This window comes from Egretta garzetta, unplaced genomic scaffold, assembly GCF_000687185.1.
Source record: "Egretta garzetta isolate BGI_Z169 unplaced genomic scaffold, ASM68718v1 scaffold34, whole genome shotgun sequence".
In the NCBI taxonomy this organism is placed as follows: domain Eukaryota; kingdom Metazoa; phylum Chordata; class Aves; order Pelecaniformes; family Ardeidae; genus Egretta; species Egretta garzetta.
Genome location: NW_009259586.1, coordinates 4,700,988 through 4,724,053, shown reverse-complemented (window position 1 = coordinate 4,724,053; position 23,066 = coordinate 4,700,988). Strand labels below are relative to the sequence as shown.

The 23,066-nt window shown below is 45.6% G+C and overlaps 1 protein-coding gene across 6 annotated transcripts in view; it reads left to right on the top strand.

Moving 5' to 3' along the window:
* The window catches only part of TMEM104 (transmembrane protein 104), a 45,754-nt gene that overhangs the window by 1,523 nt on the left and 21,165 nt on the right, over positions 1–23,066 (top strand). For 2 of the 6 annotated variants that reach the window (XR_004841866.1, XM_035893310.1), the window contains exons 2-8: positions 1,061–1,182; positions 3,178–3,259; positions 4,213–4,315; positions 4,730–4,810; positions 9,311–9,410; positions 10,192–10,300; positions 19,421–19,507. Coding sequence is in view for 5 of the 6 variants with exons in the window: in XM_035893310.1 (XP_035749203.1) it covers positions 1,061–1,182; positions 3,178–3,259; positions 4,213–4,315; positions 4,730–4,810; positions 9,311–9,410; positions 10,192–10,300; positions 19,421–19,507 (684 nt within the window). In the remaining variant the exon portion in view is untranslated. Of the gene's footprint in view, positions 1–1,060; positions 1,183–3,159; positions 3,260–4,212; positions 4,316–4,729; positions 4,811–9,310; positions 9,411–10,191; positions 10,301–19,420; positions 19,508–23,066 lie in introns of those variants that run through there. The other 4 variants (XM_035893312.1, XM_035893315.1, XM_035893314.1 and 1 more) reach the window with 4 other exon arrangements.

Genomic DNA, 23,066 nt, shown 5'->3' with positions numbered 1-23,066 from the left:
CGAGACACACGGGCGCCATTCTCATCTCGATCTGCTTGACCAAAGTCAAGGAGAATCACCTGAGGTTTTTTTTCAGGAGTCCTTCACTGAAGAATAAGTCATGGCCCCAGGCACTTCAGTTGCGCTTGGGGAATGACAGCTCTGCCAGCTGAATGGAAAGAACTTTTCTGCAAGCTGCAATGGCTGATTTTTTTTTCATTGTTCTGAAATACTCATCAAAAGATGAATTTGCTGTGCTTATGTCAGTGAATGAAGGACAGGAGTGCTCGCAGGGTCTCTGGGGAATCGTTCTCCTGGTATTAATTGCTCCACACCCAGAAAAGTGTACAGTGTACTCAGACACAGTTCTTCACTGGCTTTCCTCTGGAGAGCCTCTGACCTATATTAAAAAAAAAAAAAAAAGACCAAAAACTTTGGGGCAATTTTTGATCTTGAGTTCAGCTGAATTTATAGTTGGGGGGGTGTGTGTCTTGTCCAGATGTGCAGTTATCTTTTGCCCCTGGGCAGAAAAAAGCTCACTGCCGGGGAGGATAAAATCCTTTCCCTTCCAGAAGTAAAATCCTTTATTCAGAATGTGCTCAGCTGCTTACTGGTAAAACGGCAAGCAGGCTTTGAATTAGAATTCTGTTTGGTTGTGATTTCCTGCTTGACTAAGAATAAAGAAGACGAGATTCTAAAAGGTAACTTATGTATGTAGTCATAATTACTTAGGTTCAGGTCAGAAAACAAGAGAGATCCACAGTGTAGATGGCAGTGGATTTGAAAACAAACAAATAAAGCTCACATGCTTTCTAACTTGGAAAGTTAGAAGGAAAAAAAAATGTTTAAAAGTAATTAGAAAAATGGAGGGGAATAGTAGTTTCTCCAGAAATGTGATGACACTCGCTTTGTTCTCCTTGGTGATCAGTCCCCTTCTATATTTATTTCTAGCATGGGCTTGTTCCCACCCTGCTTGCTCAAAGATTGCTCTCTCCATTTAAATCAGTACATATGTGAGGTGTCTTGGATGATTTCTGGCACAGCTGCAAACTCTCATGTTGGATTATGTGGATGATTGCAGGTTGGTCTGGTTTACATGTTCAACCTCATTGTTGGAACGGGAGCCCTAACCATGCCGAAGGCCTTCGCGACAGCAGGGTGGCTCGTCAGCCTCGTTCTCCTAATGTTCCTGGGATTTATGAGGTAGGACCTGAGTGCGTGTCTTTAGGGGATTGGGGGGGTTCAGTTGGGTGGGGCTGTAAGGACAGTGTTAAGACTTTTTCTGTTCTTCTAAGTGACCCTGTCCCTCTGCTGCTTGAGCACTGGTCTCTGCAGTTGTGCTGCCCATGGACCTTATTTGGAGGGATGCATTTTCTGACTGCCTGCAATATGGTGCTACATCCCATTTCCTGACTGATGGAAAAGACTTTTTTTTTCTCCAATCCAGAGTCTTCTGGGACCTTTCTCCCAGCTTCCTTTTTTGACGCTGTCGTTGCTGTCAATGCATCCCACACTTGCCTCTGTCAGGGATCAGTTCCCTAAACACTAACCAGGTCACAAGTGACTCAGGTTCATTTCTCTGCTTTGTGACTTGCAGATTGATGCAGACCTGTTGCGTTAGCTTTCTCCTGGCAGTGCTCCGGGCAGCTGCAAGAGTGTCAGGAAAACAAATTACTGTATAGCTGGCCCCATCTTACTCTCCCTCTGCACCTTTGCTGCTCAAGACCTTGGAACTGGTCTCATGATTTTCACACTGCCTCGCCATGAGTTTCTGCCCAGATGTCTCCTGCTGGAGCAGCAGGTGGAGCTGAAGGCTGTTGATACAGCACTGATGTCTGAGCAGTTATTAATAGAATTGCCATCTTCTGACAGGCTATGAACCCCTGCTTGCTTCTTGCTTGGTTCTAAAATAAAAGAAAACAAAATCCCCTCCTGCTGTTTGTAAGAATAGAATTTAGAAGTTCTTTTCCTGTCAGTAACCAGCTCTGTCAGCCTGAATGTGCCTTTGATGTGGAGGCAGTGCTTCTTGGATCTGTTAGGTGCTGCAATATAGAGGCACTGTATGGTCAGTACTGACTGCAGTAATGCTTCTATGTTCCCTACTTCAAAGCTGTATACTGCAAAGGCTTGATAAAATGTAAACTCTCTGAGTACCAGTAACTGGGAGCTTTGGAAGCAGTTCCTTTTAGATACATTAGGTTAAAAGTATAAATTCAGTGTATGAAATTCGGCACCAGCAGGCAATCCTTCAAGGTCAGCAGAAGAGCACAAACCTCCAAACCTATGTACCAAAACTGCACTGGATTAAACTGAGAAGATGCAGCTCAAAGTACTACATGCCTTGGGAGCTGCATTGCCCTGTTGCTTTTGTTCTGGTGCTTGTGACTTCCTTGTGCCTGCTGGGGACCCTTCAGTGCGAGAGGAGGCTGGGCGGAAATTGCTACATGGGTCTCGGGACGGGGCTGCTTGTGTTTACTCTTGCAAAACTAATCTCTTGTTTGAGCTTGGTAAGAGTCTGGTTCCTGAAGCAGTGAGAAACCGCTTTAAAGCCTTAAATAAGATTGATTTGAAGTTTGGTTGGTATTTTTTTTTTTTATTATTTATAGGACCAGTTTTAGCTGAGATAATGATATTCGTTCCATCAGTGGCTCTCACTGTCTGCGTGGACAGTTTTTCCCTGGCCTCCAGCAAAGTGTATCTGCATTCACGTGTGATCTGCTCCTTGATCTTGTATTTCTGCTCTGCTTCTGATGCCATTTGTAAGAACCTTTATGGGACCGTAGTACCTTTGCCACAGGCCCTAATTGAAAGCTTCAGACTAGTACTGTGTTTGTCCTAGGCCCTAAAAAGAGGAAGGAAGCTTGCTTTCTAACAAAGGGGGTATTCCTCTTGCCTTCTTCAACCCACAGAAAACACTAGGAAGGTGCCTTCCGGGTATCTTAAGTGTCATCTTATATCTGAAGGCATGTTATATTTTACTGCATTTTGTGGTCTGCTTGAACACCTTAATCTCAAGGACAGAAGGGAGCAGCAAACTGAGATGAAACACTGTACTAAAACCCTCAGTGTGGGGGGACCTGGTGAAAGGGCTGTTTTGGTTGGTTTGTTTGCTGCTACAAACAGATGGGAATAATTCTCCATCTCCCTTCAGTGACAGTGCTTGACTGCTATTGATATCAGTTGAATTCCTCTCTCTAGCTATATGACTACGACCTTTGTGGTGGAAGCCATGGCTGCTGCAAATGCCCAGCTGCGATGGAAGAGAATGGAAAAACGCAAGGTTCGTGTGGGGTTTAATCTTCCATTTATCTCTTGTTCTTTTACCCTGTAGGACTTGCCTGAAATTCCTCTGCATCTTTGCCTTGCCTCATTAGTAACTCTAAAGGAATAAGTTTCTACTGTACTTAACTTTGCCATATAAAATATGGCTGTTCGTTCCCTGTGGGGTTGCTCATTAAAGACAGGATTTTCTGCTCCTGCTTTGAAAAATCTGTTGTGCTGTTCACATTTCTTACTGATTGTGCTCTCCTTGCCCAGAAGCACTGCTCAGTGAGTGTGGAGAGGTGGCAGCCAATATATTGGTGCCATTTGGATTGTGCTTTGGTCTATAAATCCTTGCTGATCTCAGGTCATTTAACTGGGACAGGCTGGAATGTTCTTCCTGCCACTTGGGCTATATCGCAGGGAGTGGACAGTCCTGAAGTATGTCCTTGCTGAAAAACTTCCCTGTGGCTTTTTGGATCCTGGCTTTAGTGGCTGTTCTGGATCAATGCAGGGCTTAATTGTTTGCACTGATTTAGATCCCTGCCTGTATGTTAGTGGGTTGGAGTTAGGAGCTAGACCTGTCTGCTCTGACTAAGCTAAGACTACATATGTTTGGATTTTTTTTTCATACCAATGCTGCAACCCTGCAGATCTGCCGGAAGTTTCTAACTTCCTTGTGCTGCCTATCACTCCGTGAACTGGACACTGTTAACTGTGTATGTGACCTAGGCTAGGACAGCAGAGCGTGTCTCTCACTTCAGCCTGCTCTGCTAGTGCCCTCTTCTGCTCTCCACAGCATCACAAGCCTGGGCCAAGGGCTCCCTGGTATTGCCTTTGCTTGTATGTCCTGCCCATCCCTGTTTGGGACCTTCTTTTGAGTTTCTGGAAGTGAGACCGTAACATTTGTGGTGCCACAGCCTGTACTGTGGGTAGCAGACATGTCAGCAGTGGCCTGGTCTTTTCTCCCAGGAGGATGATGAGGATGAGGATTCTTCCTCTGGAGTATCTGACAGCGATGTTCTTCTCCATGATGGCTATGAGCGAGCAGAGACACGACCCATCCTGTCAGTTCGTAAGTACCTAGTTCATGCCTTCACTGGATCCGAGACCTCTTCTCTGCAGACAGTGTCCCAGTGGGCTCCAGCAAGCAGAGCAGGACTCTTCTGTCCATTTCACCCTTAATTCCAGGTGTTTGCATCTCAAAGTCCTTAGCACTTGCAAGATAAGACTCATTGAGAATTCAGTTCACCTTCTGTGCTCTGATAAAGATCTTTTCCTTCTAGGTTGCTATGATGAGAATATCTTACTTTGAAAAAACACTTTAAACTAACTTCAGTAGAGTAATTGGACCAGTGACTCTGTAGCTATGGAGTCGGACAAACTGTCCTTCAAGCTGTTGCTGGAGCTTCTTGAATATCTTCAGATAGCCTGGCCTTTGGGTTTATTGGAGGGACTGGTTGAAACACTTCTTGTTTTCAATTTGCAGAGAGACGTGGTTCACCCAATATCTTTGAAATCACCGAGAGGGTGGAAATGGGCCAGATGGCTTCCATGTTCTTCAATAAAGGTAAGTGATTCATGTTTTCACAAGTCCCTTCAGGACCTGCTGCACGTTGTGTGTGTGGCTTTTCCTTAAGTCTGTGTGCTGCTCAGAGTGGGTTTGCATCCTGAATTTGTGATGATTCCACCCAAAAGTGTCATTCCTTCTGTCTGTGGACTGTATTCGTCCCCCTGCATGGTGTTTCTACAAAGAGTATTTATTGGCCAGGTGGGCCAGACTCTGCGTGAAGGGGAGGACACTGTGGTAGTAGCAGAACTAGCCAAAATGTTGTAGGTTATGGCCCCGGTTTCTTGAGACAGGTAAGTGTAAGATGGTGCCTTTTCTGACTGTCTTGAACATAACGCTGAACAAACTGCATCTGTCCTCTGTGATTTCCACTGTCTAAAGCAGTAGAGCCCAGCTGTGGTGTTTGCTAGTTCCATCTTGGTTGTAGCATTTGAGAATAAGATGTTTGGGCTTCCCTGAACCCCATAAGTATCAGTCTGAAGGAGAGAGACTTCTGGGGACAGCTTCTGAGAAGTGCATGTGTCTGGGGGGTCACCAAGAGATCTGCTGGGATGTGAACTGCTGAAAGGGTCCCTGGTGTGCATATGATAGGCAGATGTCTTGTCTGTTTGCTTTTAAATGTCTCTTGTGTGCCAGGGAACAAATTTGTAACCATACTGCAATAAAGCCGTATCCATTGCTGCATGTGCTACAAATCCAGACTATGATGTTAGGTGTTCTGAAACTTGTAAAAGAGTACATTTGAAATGCTGTGCAGAGCCAGAAAATCGTCAGACACCATGGCTGTGCAGTTCTGAGCCTGTCAGGCCCCATTTCTTGTGGAAAGTGACATTTTTCTCTTGTTCACTGGCCATCTTGCAAAGATGCAATGGGCTGGTTTTTTCCACTACATTACATCAGCTTTATGCCAATGTAAGACTGTTGGCTCTGAAGGACAGCTGGGCTTAAGGAGTGAAGATTCTTTGACCGATATTATTGCTGATTTTAAAGTCCAATTCAAAAAAGCTTTCTAATTTCTCTGCATGCCTCTTCTGTGCCTTTGTAGATTTAAATCACTTAGGGCTCCCAAAGTAATCCACCTCGGGTCAGGCTGCCACTTTTCTAGTCAGAGAAGAGGAGAGGTGACTGGAGTGTGCATTGGAGACCTGTAAACATCTTGTTCATAGCCTTGCCTGTAGCACTGGGTTGCTCTGACTTTAGTCAAGTTTTCTTGCTTGTAAAGAAACTCTGTGGACGCTTCCCTGTCTCTCTGTCACCCTCTGGGGAGTAATATTTGGGAAGTGCTTTGAAAGCAAGCACCATGTAACAGGGCTTAGCAGTATTGCTGAGGATTCAGCTGTAGAGGCCTGTTCAGCTGCAGGAGGGCTGGGGGAGCACAGATGGAGGAGTGCTCCCATAAACGAGTTCCAGAAGGTCCCTGCTTTGCATGTGCTTCACAGGGGGAGGTGGTAACAGCCAGGTAACAACCCATCCCCGTTGGGCAGTTGCCTTCTAGACCTCTCTGCCTTGATGCTGGCCTGCTGCTCAGCCAGTAGAGGGTGCTGGGAATACACGTCCTCTTTCCCACCAGGCACTGATGGACGCTTCCTAGCAAACTGCTTAGTACTCCTAAATCTTAATCCCTCCTCTTAATGTTTCTTTAGCCAGAGTTATCTGATTTCTCTGTTAGGGATCCTCCCCAGGACCTACTCAGCCCCTTGCAAAGGGATGAATCCCTCTGCAGGAGGGCAGCTGGAGCAGCTGCAGTCCATGGCTTGAAACACCTTGTGACTTCCAGAGGGGATGAGGTACACACAGCAAAGGGTCTGGGGCAGCCATAATTCATTTGCTGCTTTCGCTTCCTCTGTGATCAGCAATAAGGCTCCATCCCTATTCTGTTGCTGAGTCCTACTTAAGAGATAGCCTCTGGTCTGCTGAGCAGTTGCAGAGAGGAAGCAAGTTAAGTATCTCCCTCTGCAGATCCTTGCTGAGGTGCTTCCTTCTGACGATTGCCTTCAATAAGGGCAGTTGCTCAGTGACCAGTTGCTACTGCCTAGTGATGAGAAAGTGAGCCATGTTTGGAAATTCCTGGCTCCAAGCACCAACCTCTGCGGTTTCACAGCTGGCAAATGTCTGGGTGTTTTTTAGCTCACAATATACAAAGCATGGATCCAGACCCAAGGTGTCTGAGGGCTTTACACCCTTCAGAGGGAAGGCTGGTGAAAGCTTTGCAGTAGACATCAAAGCCTCTGATTTCTAGCGAGTTCTCTGCTCCTTTCTGTTGACTGATTTTTATTTTCAACAACCTGACAGGAGTTGAATCTGCAGTCCTGGGAGGTAAGCTGGGGATAAATCTCAACTTCAGACTGTCTGCTTTCTTAAAGGGAGCTGACTTAGGTTTAGGCTGTGAAGGGCCTGTGCACTCTTCCAAAAGAGCTGGCTCTGAAGAACTGCACTTTTTTTAATTTTTTTTTTTTTTTTTTTAATTTGCAGTGTTGGGTACTTTCTTCTGGGACTGAGCAGTCATTTATTGCAATAATGGATTCTAGGCACATCTATCATGCTATTTCCTCACAGGAAGTAATTGATTTTTTTTTTCCTCGTTTTGTGTCCAGTAATGAAAGTATTGATCAGGGAGGGTCAGCAGCAGTTTATAAAAGAACTGATGCTAAAGTCTTCCTGCCTTGGAGAAGGATGAGTTTGGGAGAGGAGTGTCACCTGGACTTCCCACAGACAGAGAAGTTGGCGCTGTAACAGGGATATAGATTATGCTGGTGGGTACCTGGTGGTGCTGCTGTGGCTTAGCTGGTGGTGTTAGCCTTATTTGGGGGGGCAGCTGAGGCCTGAGATCAGTAGCAGATCCCAAACCAGAATCTATATCTGAGTCTGTGCAGTCCTATGCTTAATGTGTCTTGCAGCTTCTGTCCTATGTCAGATATTTGTTATAACATTCAACCCTTTTGAATGGGAAACTGGAGAAAGCTGGTAGGTAGTTTGTTGCCATCTTCAGATCAATGCAGAGACTCCTTAACTGTGAAGCCATCTTAAATCTTTCACAGAAAAAGAAAGCAAAGGGGGAACTGTATGAAAAGATTTGACAATTTCTGTAAGATCTCTGGTTGTCTGTTCAGACAAACCAGGAATAACTCTAGAGTACTGGCTTAGCGTGCTGCTTTACAGAAACAGGGACGTTTTCTTGCTGCTTTCCCAATACAGCCCTTCTTTTAAAGAATGTTGTATGCTAAGTAGGCTCAGCACATTGAATAATTTCATTAAACAAAGGAGAATGCCTATTAATGTTTCCTAACATCCAGAGATCCAGGGGCAGTGTGATGGTAAAACTTTAGAGCATCCAAGCACTGTAGAAATATTAGTCTGCGTTCCTGCAGTAACGCTGTCCTTGTTTGATAGTTGTCACGTGCAAGGCTTGGAGAGGTGAATTGAATTGCTCAAGCTGCATTAGGATTAAGCATCAGGTGGCATTGCAACTTGAAAGTATGTGCAGGTTCTTCGAGCTGTTTTCCTTCAATGTCAACTTCCTAAATGAAACAAATCTGAGGCTTTTTTTGTAGCTCTTCTCTCCCTGAACTAAAATATGTTCCAGTTTGTTTTTCCTTGGTGAGATTTATACTGACTTTTCTTGGAAGAAAAGAATCCTGGGGTCTCATGAAGCATTTCTTTATCCCTGCAGATTTTAGCCCTCCACAGCAGTGTCGTCTTGTGCCCCAGTAAGGCTGTTCTATGCATCCGATTAACTTGCGTAAGACTTTTTTAATTTCATAGGTGAAGGCAGGGAAAGCTTTAACAAATTCCAACCAACCAAAAAACAAAACCCAGCAAAAACAATCACCCAAGAAAACAGCTTGGGGCAGAAATAGCACACACTTGGCAGTAGGGTAAGAGTGCTGCAGAAAGAGAATTTTAAAGCTTTGCAGGTTTGAACCTTGGCTCAAGTTACTGATGGTAACGAATCTCCCAAAGCAGCTCTGTTTCAACCCTGTGGGACCTGAGTTCTGCAGGGCCAAATCCCTAATGTGAAGGTCCTACAGGTTTGCAAACAGAGGGTATGGAGCTGGCAGAGACTAGAAGTGGCTTCTCTCTTCATTTCACTGTTTGTGAAGCTACACTCACACCAACCCTGAGCATCAGCTGAATGTTTGCCTGTGGCTGTTCCAAGTTGACAGCTTCATCTGGTAGATGACTTATGTGAGACCTGTTGGTCTTGACCAGCGACTGGAGGATGGGCTTGAACTAGAAGGCCTAGTGTCAGGGCCAGGTATTGAAGGAGGCAGAGTTGAGCTCTGAGGCACCTCGTGTCCAGTCAGTTCCTGTGCTGTGGCTAAGTTCCTTAAGCTGCTGCTGTGACCCTTGCCTGGAGTTTGCTGCAGAAAGAAGTAAACTATGGAGGCAAATGGTGGTTTATTTTTAAGACCTTGAAAAAGTTTTGTGTATTTGAAGTGCAGACTTTAGAGAGTCCCTGTGTACTCTGCTGTCTCTGTACAATATTTCCTTTTCCTGCAGTGGGTGTCAACCTCTTCTATTTCTGCATAATTATCTACCTCTACGGAGACCTGGCAATCTATGCAGCAGCTGTACCTGTCTCTCTCATGCAAGTGACCTGGTAAGTGTGCTTACCGCTGTAGGGTTGTGTGCCAACAGAGAAGAGAGCAGGCTTTTGGATTTGATGGGGTGATAAGTCTGACTGGGATCAGCTCTACTTTCTGAAGAACGGAGTGGAGAAATGACTCAAGGACAGCTCATCACTTGCGGGTGGGAAGGTGAAGTGTTTTATATTCCCCACCCAAGTGCCTGCTGCCTGCCTGAAAAGTAGCTGACCTGCTTTCAGATGAGTCCTGGGGCGTTAAGTACTTGCAGATGTGGGACTTGTTGCTCAACAGTTTGATTGCGATACCCTGTGCAATATTTTAGCTTCTCTGTCTCTCTGGGTAAGAGCTGAGAGGTGTGATGCTTACCAAGCCTGTGATCAGCGAATGGTGGCATTACATGGACTTGGCTCTGGACTGAGGCTAGTTCCTTTATCAAAGAAACAGATAATGAGAGATTGGTTTGATCAAAGCTGGGCTGGGCTGCATTTGGACTCACGACTTGGAAATGGAAAACCTCAGTGATCTGTACGTGACCTAAACTTGCTAGCCTGATGACCAAATGACCAAACTTGTAAATAACTGCAGGCAATTCAGGAATTTGCCTTTAAATGCATGGCACTCAGTGACTTGCTTTGTTACACTGCCCAGAAAAATATAAGGAGGGAGGGTGTTCAGGAAGGGAGAGGAGGAATGGACACTTCAGGTCTCTGATCATTCTTCTTTTTTGAATGCAGGAGAGGGGAAGACATCTGCTAGGAGTTAATTACTGTCTTTTGTTTCTCCCTCCTTTCCCAGCAGTGCCACTGGCAACCATTCTTGCAGTGTTGGAGATGGCACAAAGTACAACGATACAGACAAGTGCTGGGGGCCAATTCGACGGATTGATGCTTACAGACTGTATCTGGTGAGTTTCTGAAACAGGGATGACCATTATTTCCATTTGAACTTTGCTTCTAATGGGTAGGGATTTTTTTTCCTGTAGAGGTAATGTGGTTCAAATGAACAACAGAGGTGTGAAGCTTTCGGTTCAGTCTGACCTTTTTGGCCAAATAACCCCTCTTTTATTCTTGGTGACTTGGCTGTGTTTTAATTTGGTAGCCATCAGAACTATCCTTATGATTTTAAGTAGAGTTCTGTCCTTGTTGTTGTGAAGTTTTGTATTGCTTAAGCAGGTGATATGCCCATGCCAAACAAAGGGTGGGTTTTTTTCAGTGGCTGGCTAAGAATTGTTGCTTTGAGGTAATTGTTGTCAATATACTGGAGTATATTAAGCTCTCTTGAGTGCATTCTTTATGTGAATAAAGTTGTTTATGCTGCAGAAGAATCTGTTTTTTGAGAGATGATGGAAACAGCCCGTTTAAACAACATCCAGTGCTATATGCTGCTTTAGTAATAGCTTTCTGTCTAGTTTAGGATTGTCTATGGCATCTATTACTGTGCTGTGGTTCTGCTGTGAAACAGAAGTTTTTCCCAAAGGATGATAATGCTGCTTCTCTTGAGCTTGGGGAGAGTTGAGCGCTTGTACCTGGAGACGGATGTCAGCCGGGCAAAATGAGAAGAGGGAGGTATGCAAGTGCTGCATAGTGTGGCTTCTGTTAAGGGTCTCAGTGAGAATTTTAAGGAAAAAAGGAGTGAAGGTGGCCCTGTGTGTGCAGAGAAGTCCAGGGGTAAAGACTATTTGAAGCAATTTTGCAGTTTGTACATTTTGGACATGCAGTGGATCACATCCCTGAGTGCACTTGCTCCAGTGTTACTGCAAAAGTAAGAGCTGAGCTTCAGAAATATTAGTGAATGTCAAAGCCTAGTTAATTATTTAGGAGAAATATTATTGCTTTATTAAATTGTGTCTTGGTCTGTTTCTTTAAAACTTCCAGAAGATTGAAGACTTCCTTCCTGAATTTCAATAACTCTCCCTGACCCAGCAGAAGGAGCTAGTCAGAAAAGGCAGACGTGCATTAATTACTGCCTGCGTCTCTCAGATATTATGTCTATAATTCATGAAGATAATTGTTGTTAGGACTTGAAAAATTAAAAAAATTAAGACTGTTTAAGCATTAGACTTGCCATCTGTGTACATAACTCTTCAGAGGAGCTTTTTCCTCTGCTTGTCTCCTCTTGTGGATTTGGAGAATAAATATCTGCAAAGTCTTTGGTATTGGTTAATCCTTCCCTGCTTGGTAATTGAGATGAGGGTTTCGGTGCTCTTCTCTGCTCCCCCTTGGAAGTAGGAGGGATTGTTTGTGGGAGAACATACGAGTATGTAGTGGGTTACTGGAGGGGGGCAGCTCCAGTTTTCAGGAGACTGCTGGGTGTGTCAGCATTACCTCCAGGTTGTGGTTCTCTGTCAAGGTCTCTAACGCTTCTTACTAGATGAGTATGGGAGTAAACTGGGACTTGTTCTACCTTCAGCTGCTGGCTCCACTCCTTGCTTGACCTGTGTGGTTTTATTCTCTAGAAAAGAAAGATGATGACAACTTCCCTAGAGAAGGAGAAGAGATACATCATTTATAAAGTCATTCATCATTCAGACCACAGTACTGACATTGTCTTCAAGTTTGGGCTGTCTCTGAAGTGACTGTACTGGTTAATATTTTTTTCCCCGCTGTCCTGTTTGCAATGTGGATAACTAGTGACCAGTAGTTAGAGCTCTTAAACTTTGAGAGAAACCTGGGGATGGGAGGACAAGCGTAGAAAGTCACTTGACTTCAAGTGAAAAATTTAATAGCAGAACACTGTAACTGTCTCGACAAATTTTGTCCAAGCTTCTTGTGTGTAGAAGCGGAGTTTTGCACATGGAAGAAAAGCTGAAACGTGCTTCTCTGAAGGGGAAAAGGCAACACGGAAGTGACGAGGGGTGAGATGCATCAAGAGCATAGCTATTGTCTTGGTCCCAGGGGATCATACCCATAGAGAAATTGCTCTGTTTTCTTGAGGTTTTTCTTTTTTGAGTTCTTGCTTGTTGGAACAATTCAGGTTCCGCGTTTCAGTGGACAAACAAGGTCACTTTTTGCAGGCAAGAGGACAGATGGACACTGCAATCCCAAAAGAAAGCAGCTGAGTTTTTGGATCAGCCCTTTTGTCCTAGATGCTTGCCTCTAGGTTTTTTCACCTTGTCTTAGTACTGTATTTAGGTTTAAGTGACTTTTAGGAGCAAGATGGGTGGCTGTAACTGGAACCTCTTGCCCATTCCAGTGAAGCAGGTCTCTGGATGTAGTGTTATATTTCTTACTCTGTGTGTGACCCTACAGAAAGCTTTTTTTGGACTACCAGGAGAAATAATCTATTTGAGGTTTTCTGGGAAAATGGTGCCAATGGGAGCTCTCTTGTGCCAAGTACCACCAGTCTGCCAAAGATCTGTGCTGCCTTCCTCCTGTCGACTCTTTCTCTCCCAACGCTATGTCATCTTTTCAACAAAAAACACTTCAAACGTTGACTCTTTGAGCTGGGGGTGGAGAGGGGAATAATGAGTGATGTAAAAATCCTATTTCATGGTTTATTGTCCAAAAAGGCCTCTGAAAGCTGTCTCTGCTCTGATCACTGTGAATGGAAGCTGAAAGCTATGTACATAATGAGAATATTTAGACAGATTAAATTCTTCTCTTGAGACTTGCTTGTCTGTGCAGCATCTTTATTGCTCCTCCAAAATTTCACACCTAAGTGGGACTGCAGAGTCTTCAGAGACCTCTAGGCCCCTATTAACCTCTGTCTGAACAAATGGTTATCTTGCTTCTTGTTTGTGAATTGCCTTGGAAAATAAAGGCTTGCAAAACAAATAAGTGAAGGCAAGTGCAGGAAATACTGAAATAGACTTTTGCTCCTGTCCAATCACTAGATGCTAATATTTGCCTCCACTTTGGGATCATAGGAGTCCAGGGAGATTTGAAAGGTGAGCCTTGCCGTGCTGTTCCACACCTGTGAGGGTAAGACCACACAGGGAAAATCGGCTGGAAGAAAGGCATGTGTGGCCCAGTGACCTTGTTGAAGGCAAGCACTGATTACAGTTAAAGCAGATCGATGGCTTTCTATCTTCGCTTCAGATCCATCACCATGCTGTCATGTCCTCGACAGCCGAAGTGACTCCTGAGTCCCTTGGCTGTCTCAATGGCAATGCTAAGGACAGGGTCAAGTTCTCTCCGCGCTGAATTCACGCTTCAATGCGGTCGCTCTATCATGCTTTCTGTAAGGTCAGCTGGACATGTTCTGTGTAGGCTGCGGGGAAGGGGCAGTGGGTTTCAGTTTCAGATCTCTCATCACAACACTTTCTTGTCTTTCTGTTCCAGTGATGTAGGAATGTGACATGATAGTCCCTGTTTCTAGAAAGCAGATACCGAGATAAACAAGAGATTAAATCCTGGGGATCAGCAGCCATTCAGAGTGTCTGATCCAAAATGCATTCATGACCTGGCAAACGGTGCTTGTCTTCTGCACCAGGGCAGCCGTTGTAGCTAAAAACCTCTACTCTCTTCTCAGCCTTCCTCTTCTGGCAATTTGGGGCATGGTGTCTTCCCATGATGGAAAGGAAATGGCTTAAATTCTCAAAGGGAGCTGTACGCCTTTCAGAAGAGGCACTGGCACAGGTACTCCTGGTAGCCTGGCTCCATAGCGTGTCAAAGCTACCAGGTGCATCTGTTCTGTCTGAGTCTCTGTTGGGTTTTTAGCTGATTGGGAAAGGGACGCAGCATCCGCTTTTGCCAGTTCACAGATGCTGCAGTATCGCAGGCAGCCCAGCGGGTGCGGGCCGAGCGAAGATGGGAGCGCAGATGGTTTAATGGAGATTATCCCAGTTGGAAACGTGCTTGTGCAGTGAATAAAATGAGCGGGCTTGCAGGCGCTCACTGTCCCTCTTCAGGAGGGGACAATGTCACCCCAGCCTGACGCTCTGATCAGAGTACCCAGCGACCAGAGCAGGGCCGGGCTGCAGCTGCGGGAAGCTGTGCAGGGTAGTGAGGAGGTAGTCTGAGGACATGTACAATCGCTCAGTGCCAGCAGAACTTAATCGGCAAATGCGAAGGCTGAACTGATAAGTGTTGATGTAGATCCCGTCTGCCTCGGCGTGGTGCTGCCTTCCTGGCCCTCTTCGGCTACAGGCTGGAGTGCCGTGCTTTGTGCCGCTAGTGTACGTGCTCTGCTTCCCTCCTTGGCATTTCTCCCTCCTGACTCTGCTGCATGTGTGTGTGCACCCCCTGCTCCTGGGTAAAGGTACCTGTGATTTTTTTTTTTTTGTTGTTGTTGTCAAAAAGGATCTTTCCAGATACATTTGCCTGCACTAGGGTGGTTTTATCAGCTTGTTTAGTGCATGAGACTCTTGTGGCCTCTCTGTCCGTGTCTCCAGCTCAGGGTTGCCTTCTGGCCTCTGTGGGCTTCCTCTGTGGGTTTTTTGTTTTATTATTTTTACCTCCCAGCAGTGATCTGAGGGGAGCTCTCATGGCAGTACTTGAACATCAATGCTTGATCTAAGCTGTCTCTTGCCAACTGGGAGCTGGAGAAACAGAGCTGTTACAGTGCTGCAAGCAGAGGGCTTCTTCCAAGGACACCTGCATTTGCTCCTCTTGTTCCCTTTGCAGCAAGTGCTTTTCCTCTGCCCTGCCTTCTTCAGCTGTGCCCTGCAGCAGCATCCGGTAATAAATGGGTCACAGCTGCTGTCTCCTGGATATTTATTCTTACAGGTCTTGGTGTCTAGAGACCTTGAGAGCCAGCGGTGGGGAAGGTAGCTGCTGCAGTGGCAGGTGTCTGGAGCAGGGAGCGCTGATTGCACAGCACATCAATCAAAAAGGTTTGGGGTGCTTGCCCCAGGATCCCAGGGTGAGCCCAGGGCAAGGAAGGAAAGCTGATGGAAGTTTACCCTGCTGGTGTGAAGCCATCCTCTTGTTTAAATAAACTGCTTAAACTGTAGCATTGCTATGTTCCAGGTTACCCTGGCTTACAGTAAGGATGCAGCAGGACTGGGTCACTATTAGCATGTCACCTTGCATATCCCACAAGAAGTTATTCATGGTAAGACCTTCTTGCCAAAAATATTGCATTATATTCCCTACCACAAACGCTCTGATGCGTTTTATTATGATACTGATAGGGAAGTAGAAACAAATTTCCAAAAAGGCGGCTGCCACTTCCGTGCAGAGATCCAGTTCTGAAAGCCTTCAAAACAGAGAAAAGCCTCTCGAGGGTCCAAAATATTATGCCATTTCTGTATGTACAGACATCCAAGTTTTGAGCTATTGCTGTTGCAGGGAAGGAATTAGTACTGCATTAAGCATAAATATCAATAGCCCTAACTGTTTGTTACAGGTGCCTCTGAAATACAGCTTTGCTTGGCTAAGAGCCCGGTCTCAGGGGCTGATCGGAGCCTTCTCATGCCTCTCGTGTAGTCAGCTTCCAAAAAGTAAGGTCAGTTAAGTTGCTGCTTTGCTCTGAAGTAGTTGAAGAAGGACAGGAGCCAAGTTCGTTTATAATAAATGGTGTCTGGATGTGGGATGGGAAGGCAATTCTCAGCTTTTTTGTTGTGAAACTAATAAGGCTGAAACTGGCGCACAGCCCTGTTAATATGGCATAAATCCTGCCTCCTTCATCCTGGTCCATTCTTCTTCTGTGGGCTTGTCAATAAATTCTTTTGATTGCTCACTCATCATATGCCTGTGACAGATAAACTAGTTCTTTTGGAGTTTCCCACACCCCTCATGTTTCCTAATGCAAAGGGAACTTCAGATAATGACTGGCCTTGTGAATAAGAGGTCTTCCCTGACCTGGCAGGAGGAGAGGCAGGAGGAGTGTGGTGTTGTGAAAGTGGAATATAAACTTGTTGTACTGGTGACCTAAGAGCTGGAGTACAGCTTCCAGTATGTGATTTTTCTTGCTTTCCTTGTAACTGATTGCATTTTGAGTAAAAGAATCATGAGCCAGAAGGCAAGCCTCCCTGCTGCTAGGGTGGGTTAGGAGAGTGAGCCTTTGGTACAATAGTGAAGCAAATGCAAGACCATGGATTGAAGCAACTAAGTTAAAGGATTAGCTTGTCTCCTTTCACAGGAAAATCAATAGTGCAGGGGACTGGAATGCATTTTCTGCACTGAACTGTCTGTTCATTTCACAATGAGAAGTGGTTTTTTTTCCTTAAGTGGAGCTTGGGTTGTGCTGTCACTTGGACACTGAGCTCTTCCAAAGGGCCAATTCTTACCTCCCTGCCACCTCCAGCTGGCTGGCAAGGGCTGTGTGGAAGGGAAGGGTGCTGTGCTGCTGGTTGTATGCCTGGCCAGATGTGCTGCATGTGCTCCTAGTCCTTACGAGAAGCAAGGTGGCTGGTTTGACGGGCAGAGGCCATTGGTGAGCTCAGATGCACTTGGCTTCCCCACAGAAGAATGTCCTGCACACTTTAATGCTTGCTTTGACTTATGTGATGATGGATGGTGGGTATGAACCTTAGAAGCAAGCCAGCTAAACAAATTGGGCAACGAAGTGGCTGTAGATATATATCTCTGCTTTTGTGCACTTCCTACAGTTATCAACTCACAAATGTTGTTTATTGGGCTCAGACTACAGCTCCTGCTGCCCAGCGGAGCCACCCTGGTAAGGCTGAGAGGCCATGCAGCTGCATTTTCTAAATAAAGCTGTCCTCTGGAGTAAGCTCACTTGGGCAGCAAGGTGCCAAAGCTGACACTGTTCTCTCCCGATATTGGAGACCAATCTCCGCTGAACAGGGCAGGTGTCAGAACCGATCACTACACGAGTTGTAAAGGTTTAAAAAGGGCCTTTAAAAATTGCTTTCTTGGACTAGACTTTCCAGCAGCCTTACAGATCTTTCATTTTTGCAACCCTCCTGTAGAAAATAAGTAATAAATGCATTTCCCCTGTGCAGTGTTATTTTGTGCAGTGGTAGTGACAACATCCTAGGAACCAGAATTGGAGAAGACCTGTTAAGTCAGCTAAGCACTCCCCTGGGAGATGCAATACAAGCCTTTTTCTCAACAGCGTATTTTTCAGTGTTTTGCTCGGTGCTTTAACACCAGTTTTGTTTTTAAACAGAGGTCTGACCTTGCTGCCTCCCTAACTCGCATCAGCATTTTCATTGAGTAAAACAGCAGTCTTGATCTCTCCTCTCCTGAAATTATCATTAGTTCCTTAATATACAGGTAGGAAGCACCAGGGCTGCAGAACTGTGCAGTTACACCACTCTGAACATTACCAGAGGCTGTGGAGGAAAGAGCTCTGGACAGACTGGTATATCTTTATATTCCTAAATAAGTCTGCAACTTCTTAACATCCTCCTAAATTGCACTTTATGTCTGGGTGAGATCACTGACGCTCTTGTCCAAAAATGTGGATTTTTTGGACTACATCAGCAAATCCTACACGTGGCTCATGCTTCTGTAAGCAGGACTATAAATACAAATAATGCAGCTGGGATTTATCTTGTAAGTTGAAGTCGGTATAATGCTCTCAGGCAGAGCTGATCTCTGAAGCCTGTTGCACCAGTTTGGTGTGCGTGGTACAGGGAGGGCAAAGGAGGAGGCTGGGAGCCAGCAGATTCCCCGCTAGCCCCAGGCAACAAGGTTTTCTCTCTTGCTTTTGTGCTGCTGCAAAGTAGTTACAAAGTGTGGGACATTTCTTTCCCTTCAGGCAACTCCTGCCTGACACAGTGAACAGCATAATGCTGTCCCTGAAACTACAACCTCGGGGCAGCTGAAGAAGTGTGAAACTCAGTTGAGAAGTTTGTAGGGGGGGAAAAAAAAGAGGAAAAAGAATGGCTTAGCGGTGGAGGCACTGTTTGTGTTGTGGCAGACAAGGGGTTAGTGGCCTTTGGGAACAGTCATCCTTGCTGAACCCAAGTACCTCCTAATCCTGGCAGTTTGTGGCTTGACATGTTTGCAGGGCCCTCTGTGCATCCATGTCACACTGGTCCTTGTCTCCCTCACTTTATGCTGTCTAACCCAGGGGCTTTTGTAGTCAATATAGATACTGTTGTAGTTGCCAATACCCTGCCAGGAGAGGCTATGAATATGCAGGAATTTTGGGCAGTGTCTGTGTATAATGATTATGCCTTCACACTTTGTTGGAGGGAACTCATTAATCTCTCATACCATGCTAATAAATTGGGGAGGCGGGGGATGACTCCTCAAGGTTACCCAGTGTCAGGAAGGAGGAAGGTTCCTGTTTCATAGCCTGTGGGACGTCAAAGCAAGCTGTTGGGGGGGGTGTGGGGTGTGTGTGCAGCCAGACCTGGCTCTGCAACTCCTCTGCTGTCCTTCCAAGTATCACAAACCAACCATCCTGCATCTATCCACTTTGCTGCTTCCCTCCTGCTTGTTCAGATGCAATTAGGAGATGCAGAATAAGGGGGAGCCAGGGGTCAAGGAGGCGGTAAAGTGATTACAAGATGCTGCAAATGGCTGTGCCATAAATACTCCAATGATGAAAAATTAGATGCCATTCACCTCGGGGTTATTGCAGGCCTCCATCTTTCTTTTGTTGTGAAAAATGATAATGGCAGTGTATTTACCCCAGAGAGTGCAAGCTGGCCGCTGGCTGTGATCCTGCACATGCCAGGTGTGCCAGAGACTGCAATCCTTGCACTGAATGACTTTCTGACAACACTTTGTGCCTGGATTTCTTCACTTTAAGAGGAGGAAGAACTGGTGTTCCAGGGTGTTCTTTCCAAAGTGGAAAGTTCCTGGTGCTTAGAGATGGGCCAACTCCAGAAACACTAAGGCCCTGAGTCCAGGTGGGCAGAGGAGAGCAGTGCCCTCCAGTTCTGCTTCGCCGTCCACATGCTGCTTCTGCCTTGACCTTCCAGAGCTGCATGTAGAGGCTGCTCAGTTGCCAGCTGGTCCTTGGTGTGTTGGGTGCCCAGCAAGATCGTTGCTTGCAAGGACATCAGCTGGGACAAGTACACTTGTTGGCTGGATGGACACTCAAAAGCAAGCTGCCATCAGCTGGTGCTGGAGTAGAACCTTTGAAAATCCCTAGATCATACCTGGATTCACTAAACTAAGTAGCTTTGGGGGATACAGGCGCATCTTTCCATCTCTTGCAGAAGGTCTTTCATTTGGAAGAAGAGCTGGGAGCGCTGTGGCACAGGAACCATGAGCGGCAGCAGCATCCAGCTTCATGGGTACTGTGGGTGCGGGTGGGTGAAATGCCGCTTGCTTTGCTGGCAAAAAACAGCCTGGCAGCAGCTCAGGTCTTAGTTCTTAGGGGCTGCCTCCTCCCTGCCTTAAGATATTGGGGAGAAAGGTGGGTGAGGGCTCCTTAGTACCAGCAATATGCTTTGTGTGAGTTGAGTTATGACTGTAAACTTCTGCCAGGTGTCCTGAGAGCGGCATGTTAATTACCGGAGCTGCTGTGGCAGCAGATGCCTGCTGTAGTCAAAGCGTAACTGCCCTTGTTTCTTTATCTATAAATATTCCTTGTGGGATGCCTGGCGGTTGCATCCTCCCTCAGTTGTAACTTTCTGACTCTACAGGGAATCTGGAGGTTAAAGACCATCTTGCCCCTCACCTTCTTTGAGCAATCCTTGTCCTGTTGCTGGTTTATCTCTTTTCAACCAACTTTAAGACCTTTGTAATTGCTTGTCTGCTGATAACTTGCTGCCTATCAGCACGGCCCCTGCTGCAGCCTTGCCTCCAGCCTTGAGAGGCTGTGGATCTTCAGCTGCTTCACACCACAATACAGCCTTCATCATCCCTTGGCTGGGCAGCTCTCCTGTTATTGCTGCTGCTTAACCTTCAGGAGCCTTCCTGGTCACAGAAGTCTTCATAGTCTCTGGAAATAGTTCTGCCCATTCTAGGCTCTGGCTCCTTAATCTCTCTAGTGAAGCAGCTATGTCAAATAAACATGTTTTACAAACACTGGTGTTCATTTAATGCTGAGGTACCACAACCACTTGAAACACTAAACTCTAGTCAACCTTTATAATGCCTTTTCTTTTTTTTTTTTTTTTTTTTTTTTTTTTTTTTTTTCAGGTCTGTAAAAAAAAATCCTTCCTGAACAATCAGACTCCTCATGTGTGTTTATATTTGTACTGTCCACTGCAAGGGGTAAAGCTTTACCAACGAAAGCTTGGATCGCCGCCCTCACTGGTGTGCCATCTGGCTCTCTAGCTTGAGATATGAGCTCATGCAAGAGAGAAACGTGGTCTTGTCACCCTAGTGAAGGGGAGAGAGGTGGCAGGGGGGGCGCCACGTTGCATTTGAGACCTTTTCAGCTAAAACATGTCAAGGGAAAAGACTCTGAAGCCCTGGCATGAGCCACTGGAGCCCGCCTCTGGGTAGCATAGCAGTTGCCATAACTTGAAGTGGGTGTAGAGGAGCTACCAGAGGCTGTGGGTAGTTGTTGGTGTAGCTGCAAGTAGCTCTGAAATGTTATAAAGCTCTGCTTTCTTTATCTAGGTGTTCTGAACAGGAGTGGGGAAAGCACCTTGCGTTTAGTATTTCTCTCCAAAGTCAGCCCTAAAAATTCCCTGAGGATGTGAATAGGAACACCAATTTGTAAGAAACTGCTCTACTGAAGACAGTAGGCCTGGTTCAAGCTTCCAACCAGGGAAAAAGCCTCTGACCTGTTTCAGTGCTGGTAAATCAAGATTTGGTTTTGGCTTTTTTTCCTCCTAGGTGTCTCTTTAGACACACTCTAGAGAAGAGTACCTGAGGTGGGAACAGATCGGCCAGTCCCTGGTTCTCCTAACATCTTGTTCGATCTCCATGCTTGCGCAGTCTGGTTTTGTTATATTGTTTTGTCTGTCCCTTCTAGTGCTCATCTGGGTTGTGAAATAGCTCTGAGCTCAGGGATGTCTTGCAGAAGCGGAACGGGTGTCAGAATTGCCACTCCTGACAGTGTGTATGAAACGTCTGCTTTTTCCTACCGTGCTCAAGGAGACTTTCCTTGTGTCTGAGCACTGAATCAAACAAAGCTTCCTCTGGGAAGTGCTCGTTCAGGAGAGCTTGCGTCTTCCTGTCATTATCTTGCTTTGCAGTGGGAATGCTGTGTACCCGCAGTCCTGTATAAAGCACTCAGCTCTCAGCTTTCCAGCCAAGGTGGCAAAATCTACCAAGGAGAGTGATCCATTCTGTTTTGTCAGCTTGCTCCCCATTAGAGAAGGGTTATTTGCTGTGCTCTGTCTTTGGAGGAAGAAGTACTGTTGCTCGACAGTTGTGAAACCTCAACATCGTCTGCAGAGGTGGGGTTGGTACTATCCTAAAATGAAGTTTGTGTGAGATGTTGGCACTGCTTCTTTCAAGAAGAAGCAAAAGCCTCCAAGGAAGGATTTGGTTTGGGGTGAGTTGTGGCTCTGAGGGTGAGGAAGGCTGGTAGGAGCAGAAGTAAAGGAAAGGGTGGTTGGGGCCTCAGCCTCAAGGGAGATATTTAAGAAAAGAACACTGCAACATTGCTTTACCATCTTCATATTAAAACTGAGGAATTGTTGGCCTGATATCTGAGGCTTATTAACTTCGCATTGGTATGATAGCCCTGTGCCACATGCATGCATTTATCCAAAAACTCTCAAACTCCTTTTTTGCTCTGCTTCTGGAATATTTGTTGCATTCAACAAAGTTAATCTTCATGATCTCACTTTGCTCAGGTAAATACCTCACTTCTACTCAACTGTCTGAAAGTTTCCAGGCTCTGAAATCAACAAGAAGCAGTAGCTACTGTTTTTAATTCACTACTCAGCTACCAAAGACAGATGCAATTCCTACAATGAGTTTGTGGAGCATGAAAACAAGCAAATTCTGATGACAGTTATGAATGAAGCTGGTTTTCAGATGGTCCTCTTGCAAATATATGCAGGCACTAGCCATAATGCTGTAACTACTGCATCTAATACATGAATCAGCCACGTTTTGGGATGCTAATTGTGCTTCCTGAGCCGTATTGGTTTTTTCTGGAAAAGCCGCGTGCTGGGAAGCAGATGAAAGCTATTGAACTGTACTGGTTCAGAGTGATATATGGACCCTTCAGGTCAGTAAAGAACCTGTTTAGTCAATACAGCCCTCTGTCTGGCTTAAAGCATGTTTGTGTGGTCTGAAAGACTCTTGGCATTAGCTGGCCATCACTTAGTGGTTGAGAGCGCTCTTGGTGGTCCTCTTGGCTGAAACTAAGCTGATAAAACCAGCCAGATGTCCTATTAACGCTTGATCTTACTTTTGCTTTTTTAAGATAAGCCAATAAACAAGGTTATGTAACCAAGTTTTAACATAAGAGCTTTAATATAGAAATATATAAATATATATAAAAATATATTCCAGGCAATGGTAAGCCCCAGATAGTTTCCCCTGTGGCAAGAAGACTTGAGTTGACCTGCCTGCTTTTCACTTTGAAATACCAAGAGCTGACAGGTACAGAGGCTGGGAAAATGGTATTAGCTGAGTAGTTGGCTAAGAGAAGCTCCCAAACCTTGGTGCTGGTACTGTTGTGGCTTGGCTTGGTGGGAGGAATGGATTTGAAGGCCTTCCCAGGGGTTGAGTAAGCTGATGTGCTGCTCGTGGCTCCTACTAGCCTGCAGGGCTCTTCTTTCTAGCCTGCAAGCTCCTCTTATTTTCTCTACGCTCACTGGCTTCTGTTTTTCTGACTGGAAATGTCAGTAAAAGCAAGAAAACCACTTTTTTCTGGTCACTAATGTGCTGGATCTTCATGTTGTTTTTCAATATGAGAAAGGAAAGAAAAGTAAAGAATTTTTTGTGTCT